Source organism: Eublepharis macularius, chromosome 10, assembly GCF_028583425.1.
Source record: "Eublepharis macularius isolate TG4126 chromosome 10, MPM_Emac_v1.0, whole genome shotgun sequence".
NCBI classification, from domain to species: Eukaryota; Metazoa; Chordata; class Lepidosauria; order Squamata; family Eublepharidae; genus Eublepharis; species Eublepharis macularius.
Genome location: NC_072799.1, coordinates 564,165 through 588,758, shown reverse-complemented (window position 1 = coordinate 588,758; position 24,594 = coordinate 564,165). Strand labels below are relative to the sequence as shown.

The window sequence follows — 24,594 nt, the reverse complement described above, 5'->3', positions numbered from 1 at the left end:
CCCGGGTCGCCCGCCCACTCTTCGCCCGAGGAGCTCAGGGCTGCAGGCAGAGCTCTCCCCCGCCTCCCTTTTATCCTCCCCAAACCCCTGTGAGATTGCTTAGGCCAAAGGGAAGAGTGATTGGCCCAAGGCCGCCCAGTGAGCTTTGCAGCAGAGCAGTCCTCAGGCAGCACTCTGGCCACTGCAGAACTGCGGCTCAGCCTGAGAGCGGTGCCAATTGCAGAGGGGCAGGCTGGGCACTGTGGGTCTGTTCATGCCTGATCCACCAACCCGGCTGCCTGCATGTTTGTGCTGTCAAAACCTCAGACTGTAGGTCCCGAGTAAATCGAAAGGGCAGATCAAGTTTTATTTGTTTTAGGTACTCACTAACAAGGGTGGTGGCCTGACCTGGAGAGTCCAGGAGAGCCGCTCTCATCAGATCTCAGAAGCTGAGCGGGGTCAGGCTTGGTTAATAATTGGACTGGAGACCACCAATGAAGACCCGGGTAGCTTGGCAGGGCAGGCAATGGCAAACGGCTTCTCTCAGGGTCTTGCCTTGAAAGCCCCAACAGGGGGTCGCTCCAAGCGGTCTATGACTTGACAGCACGGCCCATCACCCGACTGTGCCCAGCCTGGGAGCCCTGAGCCTGTCATCCTATGGCCGAGTACTGCGGAGGGGCATTCTCAGAGTGGAGGGGTCCCAACGGGACAAGCCTGGGGCTGCCTCCTGGCCTCCGCTGGAAGAGGAACCCCTTCGCCTCCTCCTGTCACCAGGCGCTTCTTCCGCCTCCTCGCCCTCCTGTGCCCTGCATGCTGGGCAGGAGAGGAAAGGGGCAAGGCCCCCCCCTCCCCACCCGGAGCGCCAGGGCCAGGCGTCTCTGGGGGGCTGGCTGGCAGGCCTGGTTCTGCCTGGCACGGCTGCCTCCCCCTCCACCCCGGGCTCCAGGGGGCTCCTGCCGCCCACTGCTCCTCAGAGGCGCCAGGCGCCCCCCTCCTTTGCAGGCGGCCGCACCGCGAGCGCCCGGCGGCGGGGGGGGGGGCTGTCCTGAGGCCACCAGCAAAGGGGGGGCGCGACTCGGCTCCTCCGAACTGGGCGCTCGAATCGCTCCGGACCTCCCCCCCCCCCGCAGCATCGAGAGGCTTCCCGGGCGGAGAGGCCGCCCCGCCCGCGCCGCTTCCCACACCGGACTGCGCCGCCCCGCCCCGCCCCGCCCCCGGCAGCCAATCAGGCCCGCAGCCAAAGCGCCGCTTCGGGCCACTGCCGAGCCGCCCCAGGAGCAACGCCGGCCCTTCCTCGCCCGCCTCCCCGACACGCCCCCGCCCCAGGAGCCGCCTCTGCTGCGCGGCCGGACTCTCCGGCGGGAGGGGGCCTGCTGCGGCTTGCCCGAGGCGGGCCAAGGCGGCGGGGGCGCGCGGGGCAGTCCTCGGCGCACGGCCGAGCCGGAGCTCCCTCCGCGCGGATGCCCTGGCCCCGCTCGCCCAGGGAGGCAGGCCGGCCCCCGGCCCGCGCCCAGCCGCGCCTCTGCCGCCGCGATCTTCCCAGGGCGGCGGGACGCGCCCTCCTGCCGCCGGCCCTCGGGGCAGGGTTGGCCCGCTGCCCACGCGCCCCTCGAGAGCGTCGAGGCCCGGGCAAAAGCTGCGGTGCGGCTGCCTTGCCCGCTGCGGCGCCGGGGGAGAGGAACCGCCGCGCCGCGCCGCCCTTCCCTGGCGCTCTCCTGCCCGAGGGGGGCCCGCCGGCCTGCCCCGTCCCGTCCCGCCCCGCCCTTCCCCCCCCCGGGGCGGGGCCGCCGCCGCCGCCGCTCGCCCGCGCCTCGCCGCCGGGGACCGGGGTGCCGGGCCGCCCTACCTGCTCGGGGTCCGCCAGGAGGCTGAGGCGGAAGCGGCCCCGTCGGATCTCCATCTCCAGGGCGGAGCCCCGCGCCACAGTCACTCTGCTCCGGTGGTGCCGCTGGAACATGGTCGCGGGCGGCTGGCGGCGCTGGGCCGGCCGGGCTCGCTCCCTCCTGCGCTTCCCCCGGCCTCCTGGGCCACCTTGGGCGGCGGGGCTGGGCGGTGCGCCGCGCGCGCCCCGCCCCGCGGCCGGGAAGGAGCCGGCCCGGCGTGGAGCGAAGCTGGCGGGAGCCGCCTCCGGGTCCCGCGAGCGAGCGCCGGAGGCCCGGAGGGGGCCACGCGGTGCCTCGCCCTCCAGTCCCGGCGCTGGGCGGCGGCGAGCCAGGCAGCGGAGCTGTGGCCCGGCTCGCTTGTGAGTCCCACCCAAGGAGTCGGGCTCGCCCCGCCGAGTGGCCCGGCCGCACCTGCTGGGCCGGCCTCCGGGGCTTCGCTCTCTTGCGCCCCGCGCGGTCGTGGCGCAACCGCGGCCCCCGGGCTCTGCGGGCGACCGAACGAGGCGCCGCTCGCAGCTCCCTCCCCGGGGCGGGCCAAGGGGCGCCTTCGCGTTCAGCCGCAGGTCTCCCCCCCCCACAACCGCCAATGGGAAAGGCATGGGGGGGGGGTCTCAGCGGGGCTGGCTCCTGCCCGGCCCTCCCTGCCCTGGCTGCCATGAATTGCCTTGCTTGCTGACTCATTTCCAGTCCGCCTTGCTCGCTGAAAGCCAAGGCGGAATGCACAGTGCAAGTCAGGATGCAATATAATCAGCAGCTAGAAGTGAGCAAAGTACAACAATGAACAACAGTAAGGACCTTCAGCGAGCAGATCCAATAGGGCAAGTAGCAGAAAATTCAAAACAAGAATAAAGCTGAGCACAAAGAAGAGTGTTTTCGAAAGGAAGCATTGCTAATTTCCATGGCATGTTTAGCAAGGTGGAAATCCCCCAGTAGGCACACATCTACAGCAGCAGACTGTACTCAGCAGCATCGTCTACAGTCCCTGTCCCTACCAAGGCACCTCTGAGTTATTTCAAAAAATCCCTCCATATAAATGGGGGGGGGGTCCTTTCCTTTCACCCCAAGCAGCAATTGTACTGATCCTTTGGCCTTTTATCTTTTTGTTTCGGACTGACTGAGCCTTTGCCTTGGAAATGGACCTTTTGCTGCCCAAGCCGGCAACTCTTTGCTCCAGTCCCATGGCTCCACTAGCCCAGTGGCAGGGTCTGCGCACTGTCCCACCTTGACTCCAGAGGACTGCTAGAAGGAGGGCTATACTTTCCGGTTTCTACTCGTTGAGTCAGCCCAAAGGATTTCTCTTACAACACCTATGGAGGCGGGCTGAGTGAAAGGGAACTCTGAGCACGGGGCGAGAAGGAGGTTGGATACATCCTTCGCAACATCACCTGCCTCCGTTCCCTGTCTGTGAAATGGGGGGGGGGGGTAGAGTCAGCACAATGCAAATGGTAAAGTGGCATGCTGGCCAAGCACCCCTACTCGAGAGGCACCACTCCTGGGGTGAGTTATGTCCATCTAAGCCCATTGAAGTCAGTAGGCTTAGACGGGAATAACTCTCTGCTGGATTGCACTGATGGCCATGTGTCCTGGGTAGTCCAGCCTGGGTGGCCCCTCCTCTGCCTGGGCTCTCCAGCATCTTGCCGAGTGCTTTGGGACTCTTCCCCTGGAATCTGGCCGGCCCGAGGGTGTTTCGGGGCAAGCAGCGTGGCACACGGTGGTGTCTGGAGTCCTTAATTCTCACCCTTTGGGCCAGAGATTGCAAGAGGATGTGCTGTGAACTTTGGAATAGCTGCATGGGAAACCTGGGGGGAGGGGGGGATGCCTGGGACAGGAACGTTCTGGGGCCACCTCTGGTGCAGGAGTGCGCTGTTGTGTGGCAGCTGGGGTTTGGGGCCCGCTGCCAAGCTGTCTCGGGAGGAGTCCTTGTGCGAAGCTGTGGCTGGCACAATGGAGGAGCGCTGCCACGAGGCCACAGTCCGCATGCCCGCCTAGTGCCAAGCGCTGAGGCGGTACAATAAGGGGGTGCCTTGACAAGGGAACGCCTGTGTGTGCTTCAAGTGAGGTGTCTGAACTGCCAGACAAGTTCAGCATAGCTGGCAAAATGCCCATCATTGTAACTGTCTTGGTTTGGGCCTTTGGCAGGGCCCGTCTGCTGCCCTGAGAGAGAGCAGGCTGAGGGGTGGGCCTGGGGGGATGGAGCAACACCAAGGAACAGGCCCCTTCTTCCCATCTAGCCCCCGGGGAAGCACGGCCACTGCAAAAGATGGGGGCCTGCCCTGCTGGGGAACCAGTTCAGGGTACCAACAGCCAAAGAGAAGCAGATGCTGAGAGCTGGCTTGGTGCGGCGTCTCCCGGCACTGTGCTGAGAGACTTGGCCTCTGGGTAGCGTTTCCCAAGGACTGGTTCAGGCATTGCCAAGTCCGTGCATGAGCATCATTCCAGGAGAGAGGCAGTGCTAAAGCAAAATTGCACAGGAGGCCAGGAGCACATTAAAGCTTCACAAGACGCAGTGGGACCCCGTGCACTGTCCACAGATGTGTGCCTGGGCTCCCGGGGCCCAGCTGAAGAGCAGGACTGGGGGGGGGGAGCAAGGACTTCAGCCCTCCCCCCTCACCATTTCCCCAACTCGATCCAGTCTAAGGAGTTGCTCTTGCCCTGCTGGAGAAACGGAAGCGTAGCCGCCTGTGCATATAAGTTTCCTCAGTGTGCCAATCGCACCTCCCCGGGACTGCTTCGAGCTGCGAAACGGCACGGGGGATCATTCCCTCCTTGGTGTAGGCCACAATGGCTCCCGCACCCCTGGCTGCTGAGGCCCCACAACAGAACTCCAGCTATGTGCCAGACCCAGGCCTTGTGGCGGCCCTCTGATCCCTGCACCGGAGGACAGCAATGGAGGTCTCCCGTGCCCCGTTTGCAGTGGGCTGTGTTTGGCCATTGTGTGAGACAGGAGGGCCTGTGAGTCAGATCCAACACTGCTGCTCTTGCGCTGAAGGTGGGCTGCCTGTGAATGGTGGCCCCTTCACCTCCCTGGGCTGAGACTGTACCGAGCATCCACTCAGCATTAGCCACGCCGAGGCAAGGCCAGCCACTTGGGACAGCCGCCTCCCAGCAATGGATGCTAGACCAGCTTTCTTCCTCCAGCAGTCACAGGTGAATTCTGATGTGGTGTGAAGCAGAACAGAGAGACCTTGCATTCCCAGAGTGAGGAGAAGGGCCAGAAGTGAGGAGAGGCACCAGTTGCCTCACTTGCTCCTCCGGGCCCAGCTTGCCTGTTGCCATGTCTCCCCTCCCATAGATTTGAAATCACCCAACTAGTAGGTGATTCGGGAGACAAGAGACAGCCTTCTTTGCCCAGCACACTACTCACTTCAGGAATTTGGTACTGCAAGAAGTGGCAGCGACTGGCTTAGATGGCTTCAGGAGGAGGCTAGTCAGTGGGGGCTTCGTGGAGCGGGATGCCAGCTGGGAAGGGGCACTCCTGGTTATGTTCCGGACTCTTCATCAGGGCTTTTTTTCTTGGAAAAGAGGTGGTGGAACTCAGTGGGTTGCCCTTGGAGAAAATGGTCACATGGCCGGTGGCCCCGCCCCCTGATCTCCAGACAGGGGAGTTGAGATTGCCCTCCACGCCGCTCGGCAGCGCAGAGGGCAATCTCAACTCCCCTCTGTCTGGAGATCAGGGGGCGGGGCCACCGGCCATGAGACCATTTTCGAGAGGTTCTGGAACTCCGTTCCACCGCGTTCCAGCTGAAAAAAAGCCCCGCTCTTCATCATTTCATTCCTGCTTTATGGAAAGAAAACACAGCCCCGCAGGACTCTGGCAGCTCAGTGTCTGTGAGATGGACAGATTGATTCATACCTGATCTTCTAGTGGTCTTGGCCAGAGCTGTTGCACATGTGCACAGGAGCGCCCAGGGGCCTGAGGAGATCACCAGGAGGTTGACCTGCTGTGGGTTCCAGATTTGCCGTACCTAGTTTTGCTGGGACCAGCCCCCCCCCCATCCATCTGCAAGGGAGGGGCGTGGAGTTGGCTGGTGTTGGATAGCCACAAGGGGGAGAAGTGAAGGAGACCCGGGACTGCCTTGATGGTCTCCCATCCGAGTCCTAACCAGGGCCCTGCTCAGCTTCCAAGGGCGGATGAGATTGGGCCGCAGCACCCAGGATCTGGAGGTTATGCCTCTCAGGACCCGCCAAAGGGTAAATGCCCCAATTAAACCCCCAGTTCACTCCTCGCCAAAGTACCCAAGTGCAGGTTCTGCTTGGTTGGCACCCAGAAGTCCACTGCCACCCACTGGTGCGACATCACATCCCCACCTTTCCAGGGCAGGGGACACAGGCGGCTCGGTGCCCTACGCCCCGAAAAGGTGGGAGGAAGTGGCCCCAAAGGTACAAGAAAGGCCTGACATCACTGAGCCTTCCCGCAGAGCCTGCCTGCCAGAGTCCCACCATTTTGATACTGTGGCCAGAGGGGTCAAGCAGTTTTGTGAGGTCCCCAAGATTGCTTAGTTTGATGCAGATCGACCTCCTCCTCAGCAGGTTTGCAGTGGCCCCGTACTTGACCGTAGGTGCCGTTCCCGCTGCAAGGACATGGAGAAGACCCCCATCGAGGCCCCTCAAGGGTTCTTCCGACTCAAATGTATGCCCTTCCATCTCCATGGGGCAGATGTAACATTCCAGCGCTCGGTGGAACAGGTGCTCCGTCAGCGCCACCCCTCAACGCTGGCCCGCATCAACACCACGCTTGTCTCCAGCCCTGACTAGCACTTCTCCCTTAGCATTTGCATCTCATGTTTCCAGCCTGGCCGAGACAGGCCAAAAGATTAACCCCTTTAGCAGCTGCACGAGGGTCAGCAAACTGCCTTTGGGGGGTTCCAGGTCAGAGCGGGCTGCCCGAGGCCCCTGACAGGCAAGCATACCGTGCTGGAGGGAGCTGTGTCCAGCCTCCTGCTAGAACAAGAAGCAACTCTGGAGGTTCTTGAGGCTGGCTGCATAATTGCAGTCATTTTGTGTCCCAGTTTTCTGAGTCAGGCCAGCTGCTTCTTGGATGCCCTACAAAGGAACCAACCTAAGAGATCTGCTGTACCCATGTTTGACTGGCTACCTTCTGCACCTTCTGGTCAGCCGTGTTGGGAGCCCTTCCTTTGAGCGATCCTGATTTTTACCTCTGTTCTGGCCGCACAGTTCTGGCCTGGGGCCAGCAAGAGTGCCCCATTCCTGCGGTGGAAGTTGCAGCCTCAGGAGTCGTGGAAAGGTAGCCCCGGCCACCAGGTGGGCTGCAGGGTCCTACAGCCCTGCTTGGTCTGTGATATTTTTGTTTTAGTTACTGACCACACACCATGTGTTGGATGTCTTGTGTGGCGGAACAGGCGCTGGCTCTCAGTCCGGGCAACTGAGCCGCCGTCAATGGCCTGCTAGCCCCGCTATCCGCCTCCCACCGTCCCTGGTGGGCGTGGCTCACACTCTCCGTCGCTGCCACCACTCACCGAATTGTACACCGCCTGACTGAGGGGCAGTGAGACCCCTCTGGCTGAGGTTCCTTACTGGGAAGTGAATTCCCCAATCTTTGGGTGGGCCCTGGATAACTGGCAAGCCACCAAGGTCTGGCCTGATCCATTTCTCCAGGGCTCCCTCCCTTCCTGTAGGGTGCCAAGTGGGGGAGCTTACGTAGTCAGAGCACCACAAGCTCCTTTATATTCCCAAAAAGTGTAATTTAATAACTATACACAGAGCACTATATACAAAGCAGGTAAAGGCACCACACACAGGGGTAGGACCCCCCCCCCTGTTCAGAGCTCATAGGGCAGAAAATCAAACTGAAGAGAACCGCCGTCTGCTTTCCCTTCCACACTGTTCCCTGCTCTGCCTTAAGGGGCTGGTGGGGGTCTCAGGGAAGAAGGTTCCCCCCTTCCTTTCCTCTCTGCTGCCTCCCAGGCCCTCCACACTTAGGGCCCAGGCAACCTGGTCTCACCCAGCAGCAGGAGCCTCTCCTTCCTCAACCAAGAAGGAGCCTAACTGACCTTTTCCCCCTCAGGATTGGCTGAATCTCTCCATCTCCTTTCAAGATGGGCTGGGTCTCTTTTTATAAAGGCTGCTCCACCCCTTATTCCCCCCCCCGCACTTTCCTGGCCCCGGGGCAGCTGGGAGTTGTAGTCCAGGAAGAAGGGCGTCCCACACCAAGACTCCTGCAGGCCCCTCCCTGGCCCCACAACCCATCAGACCTCATGGGGAACATTTTTTTCTTTTCTCTTTAAGACAGATTAACTGCTAGTGGCACTGATTTCACTCCTGGAAACCATTTCGTTACAGACACCGACGGCATCCACCCTACAGCCAGCAAGATGCAGGCCGTTCGCAGTGCACGGACCCTGGAGTTCCAAGAAAGAGCTCCAAGCATTTCTCGGACTCCTAAATTTCTACCATTCTTTCCTGCTGCACAAGGCATCACTAGCCGAGCCACTGCATAGACTACTTGAGAAGAAAGCTCCCTGGGTCTTGGATCAGAAGCACGGCCAGGCATTCTCCGCAGTTAAGGACCTCCTTTCATCAGACAGCATACTCACCCATTACGATGAAATCAAGCTGCTCAAGCTCGCCTGCGATGCCTCACAGTATCCGCGCAGTCATGATCCATCGAACACCTGAGAGGCGGGAGGCCCCTATCGTGCACTTTTCCAGGACCTTATCACGGATGGAATGGAACTATGCTCAGATCGACAAAGAGGCTCTTGCTCTGGTTGCTGGTGTAAAAAAGTTCCACGACTATGTCTACGGATGGCACTTCGAAATCACTACAGACCACAAGCCGCTACTTGGCCATTAAACACCCAACCGACAGACCCCGCAGGTCATGTCTCCGAGAACGATGCGCTGGTCGCCTTTTCCCGTCTGCTTACGATTTCGAACTTTTCTATCATCCGGGCAAAGCCCTGGGACATGCCAATGCCCTCAATCACCTGCCACTGCAGGGCCCAACCGCAGACCCCACTCCTGCTCATGAGATCATACAGCTGGAAGACCTGTGCCAACCACCTCTCTATGCAGCAGACATCACAGCCCACTCTGGCAAGGCCCCCACGCTCTCTTGGGTTCTCAACTGGGTATGGAGGGGGGGCCTATCAGCTGGCTGGACACTGAGTTCCAGACTTTCAGTTGCTACCAGCATGAGTTATCAGTCCACGAGGAATGCTTGCTTTGGGGGAACAGAGTAGTCGTTCCATCCAGACTGCATCAGCGTGTGCTGGAGGCACTTCATCTGGGACACCTGGGGATTGTCAAAATCAGGGGTGGGCAATTGTTTTGGCTCGGGGGCCACTTTGTGGGAGCGGAGGTTAGCGGAGGGCCGCACCTTTTAGCGGAGGGCCGCAAAGAAATATTTGTTTGTCCATTCTTCATTAAACACATGACATTCATCACCGATTTTACGTTTTTTCGGAGGGTTCATGGTTTCACTAAAGTTGGACATTTATAGATTTACTGTTGCAAAGACAAAATTCAAATTAACCTGATCAACCAGAAAAGCGCGTATCTACACTGCACATGCGTATTGACGTAGCCGTCCTAGTGGAAAATACTAGACGAATCTTCAGTCGCGCACGGGAAGGAAATCTCGGTTCAAGACAGATTTTTCTGACTGTCTTGGCGGGCCACAAAAAACTCTGTAGAGGGCCGCATGTGGCCCTCGGGACGCAATTTGCCCACCCTGGTCAAAATGAAAGCTCTGGCCCACAGCTACATGTGGTGGCCAGGAATGGACCAAGCTGTGGAGAGATGGGTACAGACCTATCTGCCTTGCCAGGAGTCTTGGCCCGACATGCCACAGGCCCCTGTGCACCCATGGGAGATGATGCGCACACCATGGTCGCAGATCCACATTGATTTCGCCGGGCCCTTCCAGGGGCAAGTTTTTCTAATTGTAGTGGACTCCTTTTCAAAGCGGCTGGAAGTAATCCCTGTATCGACCATGATGTGAGTGTGAACCACGCCCACCAGGGACGGTGGGAGGCGGATAGCGGGGCTAGCAGGCCATTGACGGCGGCTCAGTTGCCCGTTCCACCACAGCGTCAATCATGAATCCCAGGAATTTTACATGAACCACGCCAAACTGACACTTTTCCTTCTTAACCTTGAGTCCAGCGTCCTGGAGGTGATGGAGTACCTGTCGCAGACGGCCAATGAGTTCTGTAGAGGGCATTCCCGTGATCAGGACGTTGTCAAAGTATGGAATGACACCAGGGATGCCCTTGAGCAGTCCCATCATAAGTCCTTGAAAAATTCCAGGTGCCACACTGACCCCAAACTGGAGCCACTTATAATAAATAACAATAATAACATTCTATTTATATACTGCCCTTTAGAACAACTTAATGCCCACTCAGAGCAGTTTACAAAGTATGTCATTATTATCCCCACAAATACTCTGTGAGGTGGGTGGGGCTGAGAGAGCTCCAGAGAGCTGTGGCTAGCCCAAGGTCACCCAGCTGGCTTCAAGCGGAGAAGTGGGGAATCAAACCCGGATCTCCAGATTAGAGTCTCGAGCTCTTAACCACTACACCAAACTGGCTCTCACCAAACTTCACCTTGAATGTGCCTCAATGAGTCACGATGGTCTGTGCTTCCGTGGTGGCTTCATCTACTGGAAGCTGCTGGTAGGCTTGTGCCAGGTCGATCTTCACAAAGATCTTGCCCCCTACTAGAGATGCCAGGAGGTGACTCACTACTGGCACCTGATAACCATGCTGTTGCAGTGCCTTATTTAGGGTGCACTTATAGTCCACCCAGATATGTACTGCCCCGTTGGCCATGATGGGCGTGACAATGGGAGTCTCCCAACAGGCATGTGACACAGGCTCAAGGACCCCTTGTGCGACCAGCCGGTCCAGCTCCTCGTCAATGCATGGCTTGAGAGCAAAGGGAACACGTCGAGCTTCCAAACGGATTGGCAGCACTGTAGGGTCCAGGTCGAAGGTTACCAGCGGTCCAGTATATCGTCCCAAGGAGCTGTCGAATACGGATGGAAATTCAGAAAAGACAGCCTCAGTATTTGATTGGCTGATTTCATGCATGGTGGTGATATGGATTCCCAACGCTTCAATCTAATCGAGCCTCAGCAAACTTCTGCAGTGCCCCTCAATGACGACCAGGCAGAGGGGGCCACAAAAATCTTTAAAACTAACTTCGAACTTGATAGCGCCTGCCACCGGACCCTGACGACCCTGGAAGTCCGTCCAGTGTATGTCACATGGCTCTAGCTGTCGGCCTCTTTTCTTAGGACACCCTCGGTGGTAGCTGTGCATTGAGATGATTGAGAGTGCCGATCCGGTGTCGACCTCCATCTTACATGGCATTCCTTCGATTTTCACCGATACCCTGATCTTCTCTCTGGTCGGTATTCGGGTGTTCAGGACTTCGGTGCGGCTGGAGCAGTTAGTTACAGAGTGGCACTCTTTGAGCTGGAATGAACCCCTTTGTTCCGGCCGTTGTCATGGCAGCATCTGCGGCGGGGAGCCTCTGTTCTTGGGTGCCCTGCATGCCCCTGTGACGTGCCCCCTTTTGGCAAACCCAGCATTTGGCGTCCTGGAATTTGGCCCGGCCCGCAGAGCAACTGGAGGCTGCTCGCTCAGCTGCCCCATGCGGCCACTGCCAGCACACACTCCTGGCCAGGAGCAGCAGCTGTGGGCCAGGCAAGGCAGGCGGCCGGGGTGGTGCGCGGCGGCGTGCATCCGCCCAGCCCTCCGGCTCAGATGCTCTGCGCGTCGCCCCAGCCACCTGCTGCGCAGCTGTGTATCGGCGTCGGCAGCAGCACAGAAGAATTGGGCAGGAGGGCCGGGAGGCTGCCCGCTCAGTGGCTCCGCGCTGCCGCCGCCGCCAGCATGCACTCCTGGCTGGGCGCAGCAGCACGGGGCAACTGAGCTCCATGGCGCACGCCTCCGCCCCCAGGCCAGCGCTTTAGCACCCGAGGCGGCTGCCAGCCCAGCCACAATGGGTGGGCCGGCCCCGCATGCACCTTCTCTGTGGTGGCCCCACCTTGTGGAATGGCCTGCTCAATGAAGTCAGGAAGCCCCCCTCCCCAGCCTTCTGCAGTAACTACTGAGGGCCTATCTCCCAGATAATAGGGCTGTAATGTAACAAAATGGTTCCTGAAGATGCTTCGGAAAGAGGTTTAGGGACTGGGGTCTGTACTGTATACTTCGTACTGCCTGTTTTTGTAAGTAGGACCCCACTATGTAATTTCTGAATTGTTTGAAGCATCCAGGTACTTCTTATGCTTCACTTCGGTCTGTTCCAGATGTCCCATTGGCTCCAGAATTCTACAATTCACATCCTATTGTGATGTTTGTTGGATATATCCATCCTGTTGAATGTACTTGACTTGACTGTGACACTGAGAGATCTCTGTCTTTTGGTGCTACACCTCTGAAGATGCCAGCCACAGCTGCTGGCGAAACGTCAGGAACTACAATGCCAAGACCACGGCGATACAGCCCAGAAAATCCACCACCACCACCACCATTATTCTATGTTATCTGCCATGAGTCTTAGTGAGAAAGGGGGACTATAAACAATGTAAATAAAAGTAAATATGTTCCTGCCACAAGGCTGTTATTCTTTGAGGTTCCACAAGCGCCGGGGAGGGGTAGATTTCAGGTTCTCTCTGCCCAAGGCCCTAGAGAGTTGCCGGCATTCAGAATGCCTAGAGCTGAAGTGGCTGTGAATGGATGTGCGCCTTGCATTTTCTAGGCACCTGTCTACACGTTACCTCTTGAGCTGCAGAGTCCTGGTCCTCGCCCTCTCTGCTCTCTCCGGCCTCTTCCCTGCATCGAGCTGTCTTGAGCTGGATGGATTTATCTTCTTTAATCTCTGCCCTAGCAGTGGCTTCCTCCTCCTCCGCAACATCTGGGGCAGCATTTCAGAGGACCGTCCTTTCTGCCTCTCCCCACCTACACTTTCCTAAGGCCACCAAGAAAGGGATGGGGCTACACTGGGCTGCCCCCAGTACTGGACCCGTTGGTTCTTAGGCAAAGCATTGTGTAGTGGTTAGAATGTCAGACTAGGACAAGGGCTCCCAACGTGGTGCCCATGGGCACAATGGCACCCACCAACACCTTTCCTGGTGCACCCATGTTTTCAGAAAGTGGGTGGGGCCAGGTAGGACTTTTGCCCAGCAGCACTTCTGATTGGCCATTGGAAATCTGATTGCCTGTGCAGATTTTTAAAAAACTGCTTCAGCAACAGCTGCCGCCAGAGCACAAAGATCTCCGCTGTGCTACTGTGTGTGTTCATTTGAAGAGGCATCTTGTTCAATGGGATGGTCCTCCATGGCCCTTAAAATGGTTGCCTCCTCCCACAAACTTTCTCCCTTGGGCCTCCTGGAACTCTGCCACATGCTCTGCCATGTCCACTGCTTGCCTGACAGCCTTCAGTTTCTGTTTGGCTGCCTCTTTGTACAGATTCATCTGAAATGCGGAAGAGTTCCTACGATTAGAGTTATGCATAGCCTCACAGCCTGACATTGTGTGGCTGGCTCCGCCTCCTGCATCAGCCATTTTGAAGTTGCTTGAAAAGGTTGGGGTCCCCTGAACTAGGGAATCCAGGTTGGATTCCCCACTCTGCCATGGAAGCTTGCTGGGTGACACTCATTCCAGCCTACCTCACAGGGGGGTTGTTGTGAGGCAAAAATGAGGAGGGGAGAATGAAGTTTTAAGTTGCTTTCTGAGTCCCCACTTGGAAGAAAGGTGAACTACAAAGGAAGCGGTCAAGTGAGGGGACAAGGGGGTCCCGGGATGCAGAGACGGCTTGCAAACACTTTCCCCTTACCCCAGACCTGGCTGTGGAAATGCACTCTGCAACTGCTCGGATGCAAACTCTGGGCCCAGCATTCAGATGAGGAATTTCTATTCTTTTCCTGGCAAGCTGTGCATGTGTGTGTGTAGGCCTGAAATTCCGGCTGCCTCGGATGCAGGATCACAACTGAACATCCCTTGTGAGAACCTCCATGAACAGACAGGCATTACGTGGCCCTGCTAGGTACAAGGGGACGGAAAACTCTGCATCTGGCAAAGGGCTGGGCTGAGCCACTCCCAGATTCTGTCAGTTGTGCAACCAGTCTACCCTTTCCGCACAGCTGCACAGGAGCCAACCAAGAACTGGGAAGTCCCCAGGCCGCCGCCGCCGCCTCCTGTGCTCCCTGCTGCAAATGTTGCTCTCCTCAAGCAGAGTCACCCATGCCCCAGCTCTGAGGGGGCGGGTTGTACTGGATGGACTCCGCCTGCCAGGCAAAGCCAAGATCGAGCAGGCACCCTGAAGGAGGCACTGAGCTGTTCACTGACTTCCTGTTCACTGACTTCTGAATCGGACCTAGGCAGCACGGCCTGTGGGCCTGGACTCTGCTTCTCTTCCCTGATTGTATTCTGGGGGTTGAGGTGGATGGCTGGTCTGAAGCAGAAGGGCAAGATTAAAAGTCCAGCTGGACGTCCAGGGCTGAGGTTCCCAGGGCCGGAGCTCCCTTCTGGTCAGAATCTGGGGTTTGTGTGTTGAGCTACCAGGAATAGTATTTTATTTATTTACTTTGGATTTCTAGTCTGCCCTCCCCCACGAAGGGCTCAGGGTGGATTACAACAGTTCAAAAACATATTAGAATTAATTTATACTATTAAAACCATAAATAGATTTAAAAGAGAATTCACTCACAAAATGTACACTGACTACAGTCAGATGGTGGCAATCGATAGGCAGCAAGCACAGTTCCACAAGGAGGTGGTCATCCCCAGTAGGGAGGGATTCAGGTTTTATATTCTTCTCCGGGTTTTTTTCGGCTGGCGGAGGCCAAGCCCTACCTCAGCCATATGTATGCCTGGCGGAACATCTCTATCTTACAGGCTTGGCGAATGATAACAAATCCTGCCGGGCCCTGGTCTCAGAAGACGGAGAGTTCCACCAGGCTGGAGCGAGGACTGAAAATGCCCTGGCTCTGGATGCGGTCAGGTGGGCCTCCTTGGGGCCAGGGACCACCAACAGGTGTTTCTCTGCTGATTGGAGTGTCCTCTGGGGCACATATGGGGAGAGGCGGTCTTGCAGATATGCTGGTCCCAGTCCACAAAGCGCAAAGGGCTTTCTACGTTAATACCAAAACCTTGAACTTGCACTCCAAGGATGCAGCGCCTTGGAGTGATGAATAACAGGGGCTGGGGAGGGTCAGGGGTGGCTCCAGGGTTTCTGGGGCCCGCGGCTGCCCCTACATACGTGTGTCATAGTGCACGCATGCCCCCGCAACTGCATGATGATGTCACTGCGTGATGTCATCATGCAGAAAGCCAGCCCCATTGGCCGGCGGGTGGCTGGGACGGCGCACGGAGGCTGCCCGCGCTCCAAGTCTGGCGCGGCGGGTGTTTGGGGAGGTTCTGCACGTTGCCCCGGACGCCTGCCGTGCCTGGCCCGCGGCTGCTGCACCCGACCAGGGGCGTGTGGTGGTGGTGGTGGCGGCAGTGTGGGGTTGGCCGGCTGCAGCAGCTGCAGGCCAGGCACGCCAGCTCCGTGGCACGCGGCTCCGCCCCCGGCACTCCCCGGCGCCCCCTTTGGCGCCTCAGTGCCTGCGGCGCCCGCCTCACCGCCTCAATGGTGGCGCCGGCCCTGGGGAGGGTGAGGCCTAGCCTGCCTTGGAGTCCGATGTTGCTGCAGCACAGGAAAGCAGCAGTTGGGCCTGCTGGGGGCGGGCAAACCCCTGGGGATTTGTCCCCTCATCCACTGTTCACTGGGCGATCGGCAGGAGGGGGCGAGCTCTTGGAGCTTGCCTGCCACTGGCAGGCACCTCAGTAGCGTGTGCTGCGTGTGTGCTGCCACCTGGCGTGGCAACATCACTTCCGTTAGTGACATCGTTGCACTGGCCATGGGAGCGTGGCTGTGCTTTATTTCCAGCAAATTTGGGCCCCAATCTGGCTGGATTGTCCCTGCGCAGAGCTTAGGAGTGCTCTTGCATCCAGCATGCATCACTCATGGAAGCGACGTTGCTGCGCGCCTACCATGGTGATGCTACTTCCGGAAGTGATGTCATCATGCTGGCTCCGGGGCACACGTGCCCTTTGCGGGCGCCCAGGGAGAAATGGAGAGCAGGCAGAAGGTAAGCGCAGGCCCCAACCCTCCCGCAAGGAGGACAGAGAGGCCTAACAACCTTACCTGCAGCTCCTGCCATGAGCCCAGCAGGAGGGGGGGGAGCAGCGCTCCTTTCAGTCCAGCTCCCCGGCTGTATCGAGTGGGGGACAACAACAACACTGGCTTTGTTCACAGCTCTGAGTGAGGCAGCAGTTAAGAACCGTGGGGCTCTAGTCTGGAAGACTAAGTTGGATCCCCCAGGGCTCATTTCCAGGGGGAACTCACAGGAATGCCGTTCCGGTAGTTCCCCCAACGGTCAGGTGGCCCGGCTCACCTGACTTTTGGACATTTGGGGCTGTTTAAGCCTTGACTGGGGCCATACCAGCCTGAATTGGGGCCGAAACAGCCCAGATCATGTATTGTCAAAGGCTTTCACGGCCGGAGAACGATGGTTGTTGTGGGTTTTCCGGGCTGTATTGCCGTGGTCTTGGCATTGTAGTTCCTGACGTTTCGCCAGCAGCTGTGGCTGGCATCTTCAGAGGTGTGGCACCAAAAGACAGAGACACTGAGAGATGTCTTTTGGTGCTACACCTCTGAAGATGCCAGCCACAGCTGCTGGCGAAACGTCAGGAACTACAATGCCAAGACCACGGCAATACAGCCCGGAAAACCCACAACCACCATAGCCCAGATCATGTTAGTACCAAGCGGGGGAACTCTCCCCTGCCTGATATTGACCATTTGGGCCTGTTTTGGCCAGGATTGGGGCCGAAACGGCCCTGATCGGGCTACTGCCAGGTGGGGGAACACTCCCCGTGCGGCAGCAGCTGAAACCCGGCCATTTTGGCCTGATCAAGGGGCGTGGCGTATGCCAATGATTTATGCTAATGAGTTCCTGCCGCTCTTTTTCTAGGAAATGACCCCTGGACACACACACCCACACCCACTCTTCCGCCTGAAGCCAGCTGGGGCCTTGCGGCAATCACGGCTCTCTCGGAGCTCTCTCAGCCTCACCAAGAACAGGCTTTGGAAGCCGCCTTAAGTCGTCCTGAAGGAGGGAGGCGCATAAACCGAATGTTGTGGCGGTTGTTACGATTATTCCAAGGGCTGCACAGAAGCACAGCGCCGGGTTGCTGCTGCTGCTCCGCCCCGCGGCGCCTCGCCTGGCTCCGGAGGCCGAGAGGCGCCCCACCCGCAGTCCCGGCGTGCCTCGCTTGCCCTCTACACATGCTCAGATGACTTCGCCCCTCCCCGGGAATCAAACCCGCTTCTAGCGCAGGGCGCGCGCCCCGATGAGGCCGCCGCCTCCCATTGGCCGCTCCCATCGTTCCCCACCCGCGAGCCTAGCGGCGGTGCCCCATTGGCCAGCTCAGCGCCGGCCAACAGAACTCCTCGTGGCCTCTCGGGGAAACTCGCCCCGTTGGCTATCGGGCCCGTCAGTCGCCCGCTACTCGGGGTCTCGCCGCGCGATTGGGCAAAGGCCCCGTCTGTCGCCGGGGAGGCGGGTGCGGCATCCCTTTGTCTCTCGCGGCGAGGGCCGAGGGCGGCTGCCGATTGGCTCGGGCGCGCGGAGGGCCGGGCGCGGATTGGCGGCGGGCAGCGCGGCGGATTCTGATTGGCGAGCCGCGCGCGACGGAGGCGGCGCCGCGGCCCGGAGCGATGGCGGCGGCGGCCGGAGCTGAGGCGGGGCCGGTCCGCGCCGGCTCGGGGGGGATGCGGAGGGCGGCGGCCCCGGGGGAGCAGCAGCCCCGGGCGCGGCGGGGCGCGGCGGCGAGAGGCCGGGGCGGCGGGGGGCAGTAGCGGCGCCATGGAGCGGGAGGCCCAGGCCGGGTGGGCCGCGCTGCTGGGCCGGGAGCGGCAGGTAGGGCGCGGGGCAGGCGGGGCAGGCGGCCGGGCCGGGCCGGGCCGAGCGCGGCGCCTGACCGGCCTCCCTCCCTCCCTCTCTCTCTCTCCTGGGCCAGGCGCGCGAGTACTGCCCTGGCGTCAACAGGCAGCCCTACGTGTGCGAGACGGGCCACTGCTGCGGGGAGACGGGCTGCTGCATCTACTACTACGAGCTCTGGTGTGAGTGGCGGGAGGGGAGGGGAGGGGCGGGGAGGAGCGGGGATGCGCGCCCCCCCACCCGCGCGCTGGAGGCTGGAGGCGCGTCCCCGCTGAGCAGCGCCCCCCGCCCCGCTCTGGCCCGCAGGGTTCTGGCTGCTCTGGACGGTGCTGATCCTCTTCAGCTGCTGCTGCGCCTACCGCCACCGCCGCGCCAAGCTGCGCCTCCAGCAGCAGCAGCGCCAGCGCGAGATCAACCTCATCGCCTACCACGGCGCCTGCAACTACCCGCCCTCCGCCGCCGACCTGCGTGAGTGCCCGCCCCGCAGCCCCCTGCAGCCGGCCTGGGGGGGGCGGGGGGAGGGCGGTGGCGCTTGGGCGGGCGGCGCCCTCGGGGCGGGGCGGGAGGGGAGGCCGGCCCGGCCGACCCCTCGCCCCACCCGCGCTCCTTGCCTCCCACGCAGGGCTGCTGGCCTCCTTCAAGCTACCGGCCTACGAGGAGGTGGCCCACCGGCCCAGCACACCACCGCCACCCTACAGCGCCGCCCTGGGGGGCTCGGCCAGCCGCCTGGGCTCCAGCACAGCGACGCTGACAGGCAGCTCCGAGAACTGCACCAGCTGCTCCTGTGAGTCCAGCTGCCTGACCTCGCCCAGCAGCACCTCCCTGTCTGCCACGGAGGCCAGCACGCCCAGCGAGGCCGAGGGCGCCGGGGCCTGCGGCGGCATGGGAGACAGCTGGGAGTCTGCTGGCCGTGCCCCGGCCAGGCACGCGCTCTTCTCCTCCGCAGTGCAGCTCTTTGAGGGCGAGCCGCAGCGGGGCTCGGACAGCGATGAGGCCCCAGAGGAGGCCGAGCCCTTCCGGCACCGACGCCTGACCGGCGACTCTGGAATCGAGGTGGGCCGGGCGCAGGACGAGGAGAGCGAGGAGGAGGCAGCGCACCTGCTGAGCAAGGGCCACCCCTGCACCGCCCCGGAGCCCCTGCACGGACAGATTGAGGGGTGCCCGGAAAACCTGCCCCCCTCGCCCGTCCTGCCCATCTGAGGGTGGCGGTCCTGTTTGGCAGAGCTCTGCTCGCAGCAGGGACTGGGCAGCAAGCAGTTCACTGTGCAGAATGACCGCCTTACGCCAACACTGCCCTGGCCGGACCCCACCCAGGCAGCGCAGAGTGCCCTCCCCCTCCAGCTCCGTGACCAAAGGCCTGCTGCTGCCCTGCCTCCCTGCCTGGGGGGCCCAAGCGCTCTGCACCAGGGAGGCAGGGAGGGAGCGGGGCCACTCACCTGCCTCTGGCTACTGTAGCATCTGTGTGTGTGTGCCTGTGTCCTGTTGGTACAAGGTCTAGCTCTTCCCTGTGGAGGCAGCCAGCCCCCTGCTCCTTAACATTTGCACTGGGTTGGTAGAATGCTGGGTGCATGAAAAGGGCAACTCCTGCTGGCATCGGCTCCATAATCCAAACTGACCAGGTGGGCAGTGGGGAGCTGGCCTTCCCCCTACCCCCACTGCAGGAAGCAGCTCCCCCCACCCCCATCCTGGTGCCTGGGACCTTGGGAGTGGAGAGTCTTTCCACATGTGCTGTTGAGGACAGCAGTGTGTGCTTATAATTAAAGAGATGTGGTAATTCTTGGCTTAGAGGGCCTTGTTTTAATTGTATGACGGAAATAGAGGATGGTACATATATGGTAGGGGGGGTTCATGGCTACAACAGCAATGCCAGTGTTGTTCAGATCCTCTGGGGTGTGACGGGGAAGAGGGCTTGTGTTCCTGTAGGTCACGGCTAGGCTCAGCCCTGCATACGTGTGGGTCATCTCAGGCTATCCTGCTTTAAACCAACAGGCCCCGGGACCTCCAAGAGCCTCTGACAGTACTGTGCAGGCACCTTTCCCGAGTACACGTGTCGAGTTTTTAAGCTTTTCCTCCTGCAAGGCCTAGGATCAGTCTTTCTGTCTAGAAAGCAGTGTTCCCTCTGAGAACTCTCCCTGGAGCTCTGTTTTTTAGCCGTTCCCCCCCACCCCCAGTGATCTAGCTGGTCATGAGTGTGGCCCCAAATCTTGCCCTCTGACCCGCTCACCCCAAACTCTGGGAACTTCTGGCCTTTCCACCCTTATTCTCACAGCATGGGCAAGGGCCAGGGTACTGGGCACGTGGCCGTTGTAGCTGAGGAACCTGCCTCGAGACGCGAAGGGGCTGCTCTGGTCTAAAAACCCACATCAGACAGATCTACTTGCTTGGTGGTTGTGAATTGGCCTGCAGCCCCCGTGAAGCAAGACCACCCTCTCTTCATTCTGCTTTCTCTGCTGTTTTTTTCACTTCTTTCCAAATGAACTTGTGTCAGTCGTTTGCTAGAATTCCATTGCATGCAGGCAGAAACTGTGCTGACTAGGGATGGTAGGGAATGGCCGGCTCCCACCACATGGGTCTCCCAGGACTGGCACCCACCGGCATGAGACGGATCCCTCACCCAGAGTACTGCCAATCTTCTCCATTTTATTTTAATTAAAGGTTCCATGTTTTTGAAAAGGCAGAGTTCAGGAGATGACAGGTGGCTGGGCCAAGTTCAAGGAGTCCCTGGCAGCCTGCCTGGTGCTAGTATTCCTCCGCCATCATGAGGACCACCAGGGCAGACCAGCCTGTGAAAGGGTAGCAGCCCTGGCCCTTGCCTGTGCTGTCGTTGTACTGCTCCCACAGGTAGCCGCTCTCCTTGTACTGTCGGAAGATGTTGTGGATGAGGTTGGCTCGCAGCTCCTGGTAAAGGGCAGCTGCCTCCTGGCGGAACGGGCCCTCCTGGCGGCTGTAGTGGTGCAGGGCCTGCACAGCAAGGTAGTTGACGTTGATCCAGATGGACCCCCGCCAGTAGGGAGGGTCATGCTCAGTGTTGTACTTGAGGTAGAAAGGGCTGCTGCGTGAGAGGGAACGCAAGCCAAAGGGGGTCCACAGCTTCTTCTCGTTGCGCATATCTGCCAGAAGGCTGCCCAGCCGGGGTGAATCGGGCTGCAGCAGTTGCAACAGCAGAGGGAAAAGGCTTACGTAGCCAAGAGCACCCCCTACGAATTGCAGCTTGGGAGGCTTCCGGACTACCCGCAGAAGCCTTGGAGTAGGGGGAGGCTGTCCTGGGGGAGGGGGCCGTGGTCTCTCCCACTCTAGTGCCACAGCCTGGGTATGGTTGCCAAAGTCTGCAAAGGTGCCCAGTACCTCAGCCCAGTGGTGCTGCTCCAACAGCTGGTTGTCAACTAGGACTTCTGCCATGTGCTGGTATTCACCTCCTGGTTCCCCGAGGTGTCTGGCCACCTTTGTCATGACATTAGAAGCAAGTGCCATCCAGCACCGCAGGTCCAGGTGGCGCTCATCTGGTGACGGGTGCGAGGCCCTCGGATAATCATCCAGCCCTGAGGTCAGAGTCTTTGGATTGAGGAACATCTGAGGGTCCTGGTCCCGTCCGCGCCACCGGAAGGTGTAGGGCACTGGTCCAGCTTGAGTTTGGTTATACCAGTTGTACCAACTCCGTAAGCGAGGGTACAGGCGCCGCAGGTAGGGCACGTCAACTGCACCCTGAGACAGCAGCTGCTGCAGCACCAAAAAAAATGTGGGAGGGTTTCCTGCACTGCTGTGCTGTACCACAAACTCTGCCGGAACCTTGCTGCGGGCCTCATCGCCTAGGATCTGCTCTCGAGGTATCCAGCCTTCGACATTCATCAGATCAAGCCAATGTGCCAGCACCTCCTGGCTCAGGGCTGGATCCCAGCGGCCCAGTAGCAATTGGTGGAAGCCTTCATCCCACAAGAAGCCCCGTGGGAAAAAAGAGCGAGATGGCACGGCTGTGAAAAGGGGCCCCTCTGGATAGAGCTGTGGGAGCTCGCTATGGGGGGACTGCACCAGTGAGTGCCCATAGAAGTAGCCCATCCCCCCCAGCATATTGCTGAAGGCAGCCTTGGCAAAGTCCTGTTCCTGCACTGAGAAGCCCTTCTGGGCCAGCCCAAATGTCCTCTCGAAGCGCTGCTCAAAGGCTGCTGTGTGCCTGGCCAGCTCTTGCGTCAGCACCTCTCCTGCAAGACGCCCAGCACGCTCAGGGACGCTGCCCGACTCAAAGACCACCTCCAGTAGGCAGGGCAGTGCCACGGTCACCTGGTGAACAAGGAGCTGGCTGTGAGGCTCTCTCCCCTCAGGCGGTCCCTGGTAAGTGTCCACACCAAAGTAGCGGCGCTTGGGGCCCCCTGGTGGAGCATACACAAACCGAGGGCTGAGGCTGGCTTTCACCACGTCACTCAGGCGATGCAGGCCCTCGGCCTTGGCCTGCAGATAGTTGTAACTGGAGACAAGGAGGGAAGAGTTGCTGTGAGACAAGCAGAATGCCAACAGAGATAGCTGCCCAAAGACGGCACTGCTGCCCAGCTTGGCAGGTGGCAGAATACCTGGCATAGAGAGGTGTGGCACCATCTTCCCTGGTGGGCTGCTGGAAGGTGATGGTGAAGTTCCCCAGCTCTTCTGTAGTGCCCGTGAGAGAGACCAGGTGGTTCTTCTCCACCACCAGAGGCTGCAGCGTCCCTTGCCCATCAGTTGCCACATAGAAGAACATGGAAAGGAAGGTGTCCGGGGTGCCGGCTGTCCTCTACAGACCGAAAAGGAGTGTTGGAAGGTCACCTGGCACAGCCAAGGAAGTTAGGCGCTTCCTCTCCTGGTTTGCGGCAGAACCGGCAGGTGTAGCTTGCAGCCCACCCTGGACTTTGGTGACTTTGAGGGCAAAGATCACTTCGGGTTTGGAACCCTTTCCAGACTGAAAAGAGCCCGAGTGGACTTGCTGACCAGCTCAAGGGCTCCGTCCCCCTGCTGCTCTGGGAGGGAGGGGGCGCCAGCCCGCCCGCCCCCCCCCCGGCCTCCCCACACCCACCTCGGCGCGCGCGGCGACCCTCCAGCTCCAGTCGCCCCCGTGCCGGCCGCCGGGCCGCTTCACGAACTCCGTCCGCAGGCGGAGGCCGCCGTCCCGGATCTCCTGCGTGCCGAAGTGCAGCCCGTCGTGGCGCAGCCAGCCGTAGCGGGCCAGGCCGTCGCTCTGCTCGCAGGTGTGCCGCAGCCGGGCCTCGCCCTCCGCCTGGCGCAGCCACATCAGCCCTGTGCGGAGACACCGCTGCAGTCAGCGCCAGGGAAGGGGCAGGGGAAGGGTCCGGGGCAGGGGAAGGGTCCGAGCCCGGGCCTGACCTGCCACCGGGGCGCGCGGGCTGCGCGTCTTCATGCCCAAGTAGACGTGCGGCCGGTAGGAGCCCCAGAAGCGGGCGGGCGCGGCGGCGGCGCTGCTGCTGTGGGCGGGCAGGGCGCGGGCGGCCGGGTGCGGGGTCAGGGCCGGGCCGGCCGCCCCCCACCGGGCCCGCAGCAGGAGGCAGGCCGCGGCCGCCAGGCCCAGCGCCGCCACGGCCGCCCACCGCGCCGCCCCGCCCGGGCCCGGCCTCGCCGCCGCCGCCGCCCCCCGCGGGCCCCTCTCCTGCGGCCGCGGCCCCTCGGGCGCTCTCCGCCGCCGCTCCCGGGCCATGCCGGTGCCGCTCCGCGGGCGCTAGGCCGGAAGGGGGGCAGCCATAGCAACCGCCGAGACCCCGGAAGCCTCCGCCTCTCCACGCGGCCCTCGCTCCCGACGCCGCGTCACGCCACGGCCGCTCCCGGCATGCCGCCCGCGCCCGTGGCACGCCGGGAAGTGTAGTCCCTCGTCAGGGCCTTTGAGGGGGTTGCCAACAGCCACGCGAGGCCGGGAGATGTCGGGGGCTGGCAGCTCCTCCCCCTGCTACGGACGTCGCTTCTCCTGAGCCTGGAGGGTCGGGGGGGGGGGGGCTCTGCGGCCCTGGCCCTTCTGGAGCCCACCCCCACCCCCGGCCGGGCACCTTGCGGGTCTGTTCCTGCAGGGCAGTTCCCACCTTATGGGCCGTGGCTCCTGTTCTCCCTCAGCTCTGGGCTGGCCTAATGCTGGTCTTCGCGCAGGCCTCTCCTAGCCTTTCTTGGACGTCTCAGTGGGGGGGGGCGTGGGGGCTACAAACTAGACGCCCTCCTGCCTGTAGCGCTCCCAGAATGACAACTGATCTCCCGGCGTGGGTTCCTCCAGCGAAGCAGCCCGCGTAGGGGCGGGGGGGGGCTGTCCTGCCACATCATTGCGGAGCCCCTCCCCAGGCTCTGGCCCCAGATCTCCAGGAATTTCCTAGCACTGACTTGGCAACCGGCCCAGATGGCAAGGCTGTGCTGCAGAGGGGCTCCTTCCACGGAGGCAGGCAGGAGGCAGTCTCGCCCCTTCTCCCGACGCTACCTGACCGATTTCTCCCTTCCAAACAGCCTGGGCAGCCCGCATGGCACGCCCCGTCATGCTCCCATATCTGCCTTTCCAAGTTTTAACTTCACTTTCTCCCCCGAGCGGACCCAAAGTGGCTTATATAATATTTGATTTATGTACCGCCCTTCAGGATGACTTAACACCCACTCGGAGGACTGTACGAAGTATGTCATTATCCTCACAACAACAATCCCCCTGTGAGGTGGGTGGGGCTGAGAGAGAGCTGTGACTGGCCCAAGGTCACCCCGCTGGCTTCAAGTGGAGGAGTGGGGGATCAAACCGGGCTCTCCAGATTGGAGTCCAGCTGCTCTTAA

At 60.6% G+C, this 24,594-nt stretch overlaps 3 protein-coding genes across 8 annotated transcripts in view; 1 reads left to right on the top strand and 2 right to left on the bottom strand.

Annotated features, from left to right (window-relative positions):
• RTKN (rhotekin) overlaps positions 1-2,034 on the bottom strand; it is a 35,605-nt gene extending 33,571 nt beyond the window's left edge. For 2 of the 5 annotated variants that reach the window (XM_054989805.1, XM_054989806.1), the window contains exon 1: positions 1,826-2,034. In XM_054989805.1, coding sequence (XP_054845780.1) covers positions 1,826-1,936 — 111 coding nt within the window. In that variant the 5' untranslated portion in view covers positions 1,937-2,034. Of the gene's footprint in view, positions 1-366; positions 983-1,825 lie in introns of those variants that run through there. The other 3 variants (XM_054989799.1, XM_054989798.1, XM_054989804.1) reach the window with 3 other exon arrangements.
• Positions 2,035-17,578: 15,544 nt separating this feature from the next.
• WBP1 (WW domain binding protein 1) lies at positions 17,579-19,608 on the top strand. Its single transcript, XM_054990031.1, has 4 exons — positions 17,579-17,802; positions 17,903-18,005; positions 18,130-18,291; positions 18,446-19,608. Exons 1-4 carry the CDS (start codon positions 17,749-17,751, stop codon positions 19,021-19,023), a joined length of 897 nt encoding a protein of 298 aa, XP_054846006.1. The 5' UTR covers positions 17,579-17,748; the 3' UTR covers positions 19,024-19,608.
• An 835-nt stretch (positions 19,609-20,443) lies between these two features.
• On the bottom strand, positions 20,444-24,358 carry MOGS (mannosyl-oligosaccharide glucosidase). Of its 2 annotated transcripts, none has more exons than XM_054990030.1 (4): positions 23,874-24,358; positions 22,862-23,082; positions 22,386-22,582; positions 20,444-22,282 (listed from the first exon to the last, which is right to left on the bottom strand). In XM_054990030.1, the coding sequence occupies exons 2-4, from the start codon at positions 23,075-23,077 to the stop codon at positions 20,563-20,565; spliced, it is 2,133 nt and encodes a 710-aa protein (XP_054846005.1). In that variant the 5' UTR covers positions 23,078-23,082; positions 23,874-24,358; the 3' UTR covers positions 20,444-20,562. The 2 variants fall into 2 exon arrangements, with proteins under 2 accessions (XP_054846005.1, XP_054846004.1); XM_054990029.1 differs by lacking the exon at positions 23,874-24,358 and adding an exon at positions 23,170-23,592.
• Between the last annotated feature and the right edge of the window lie 236 nt (positions 24,359-24,594).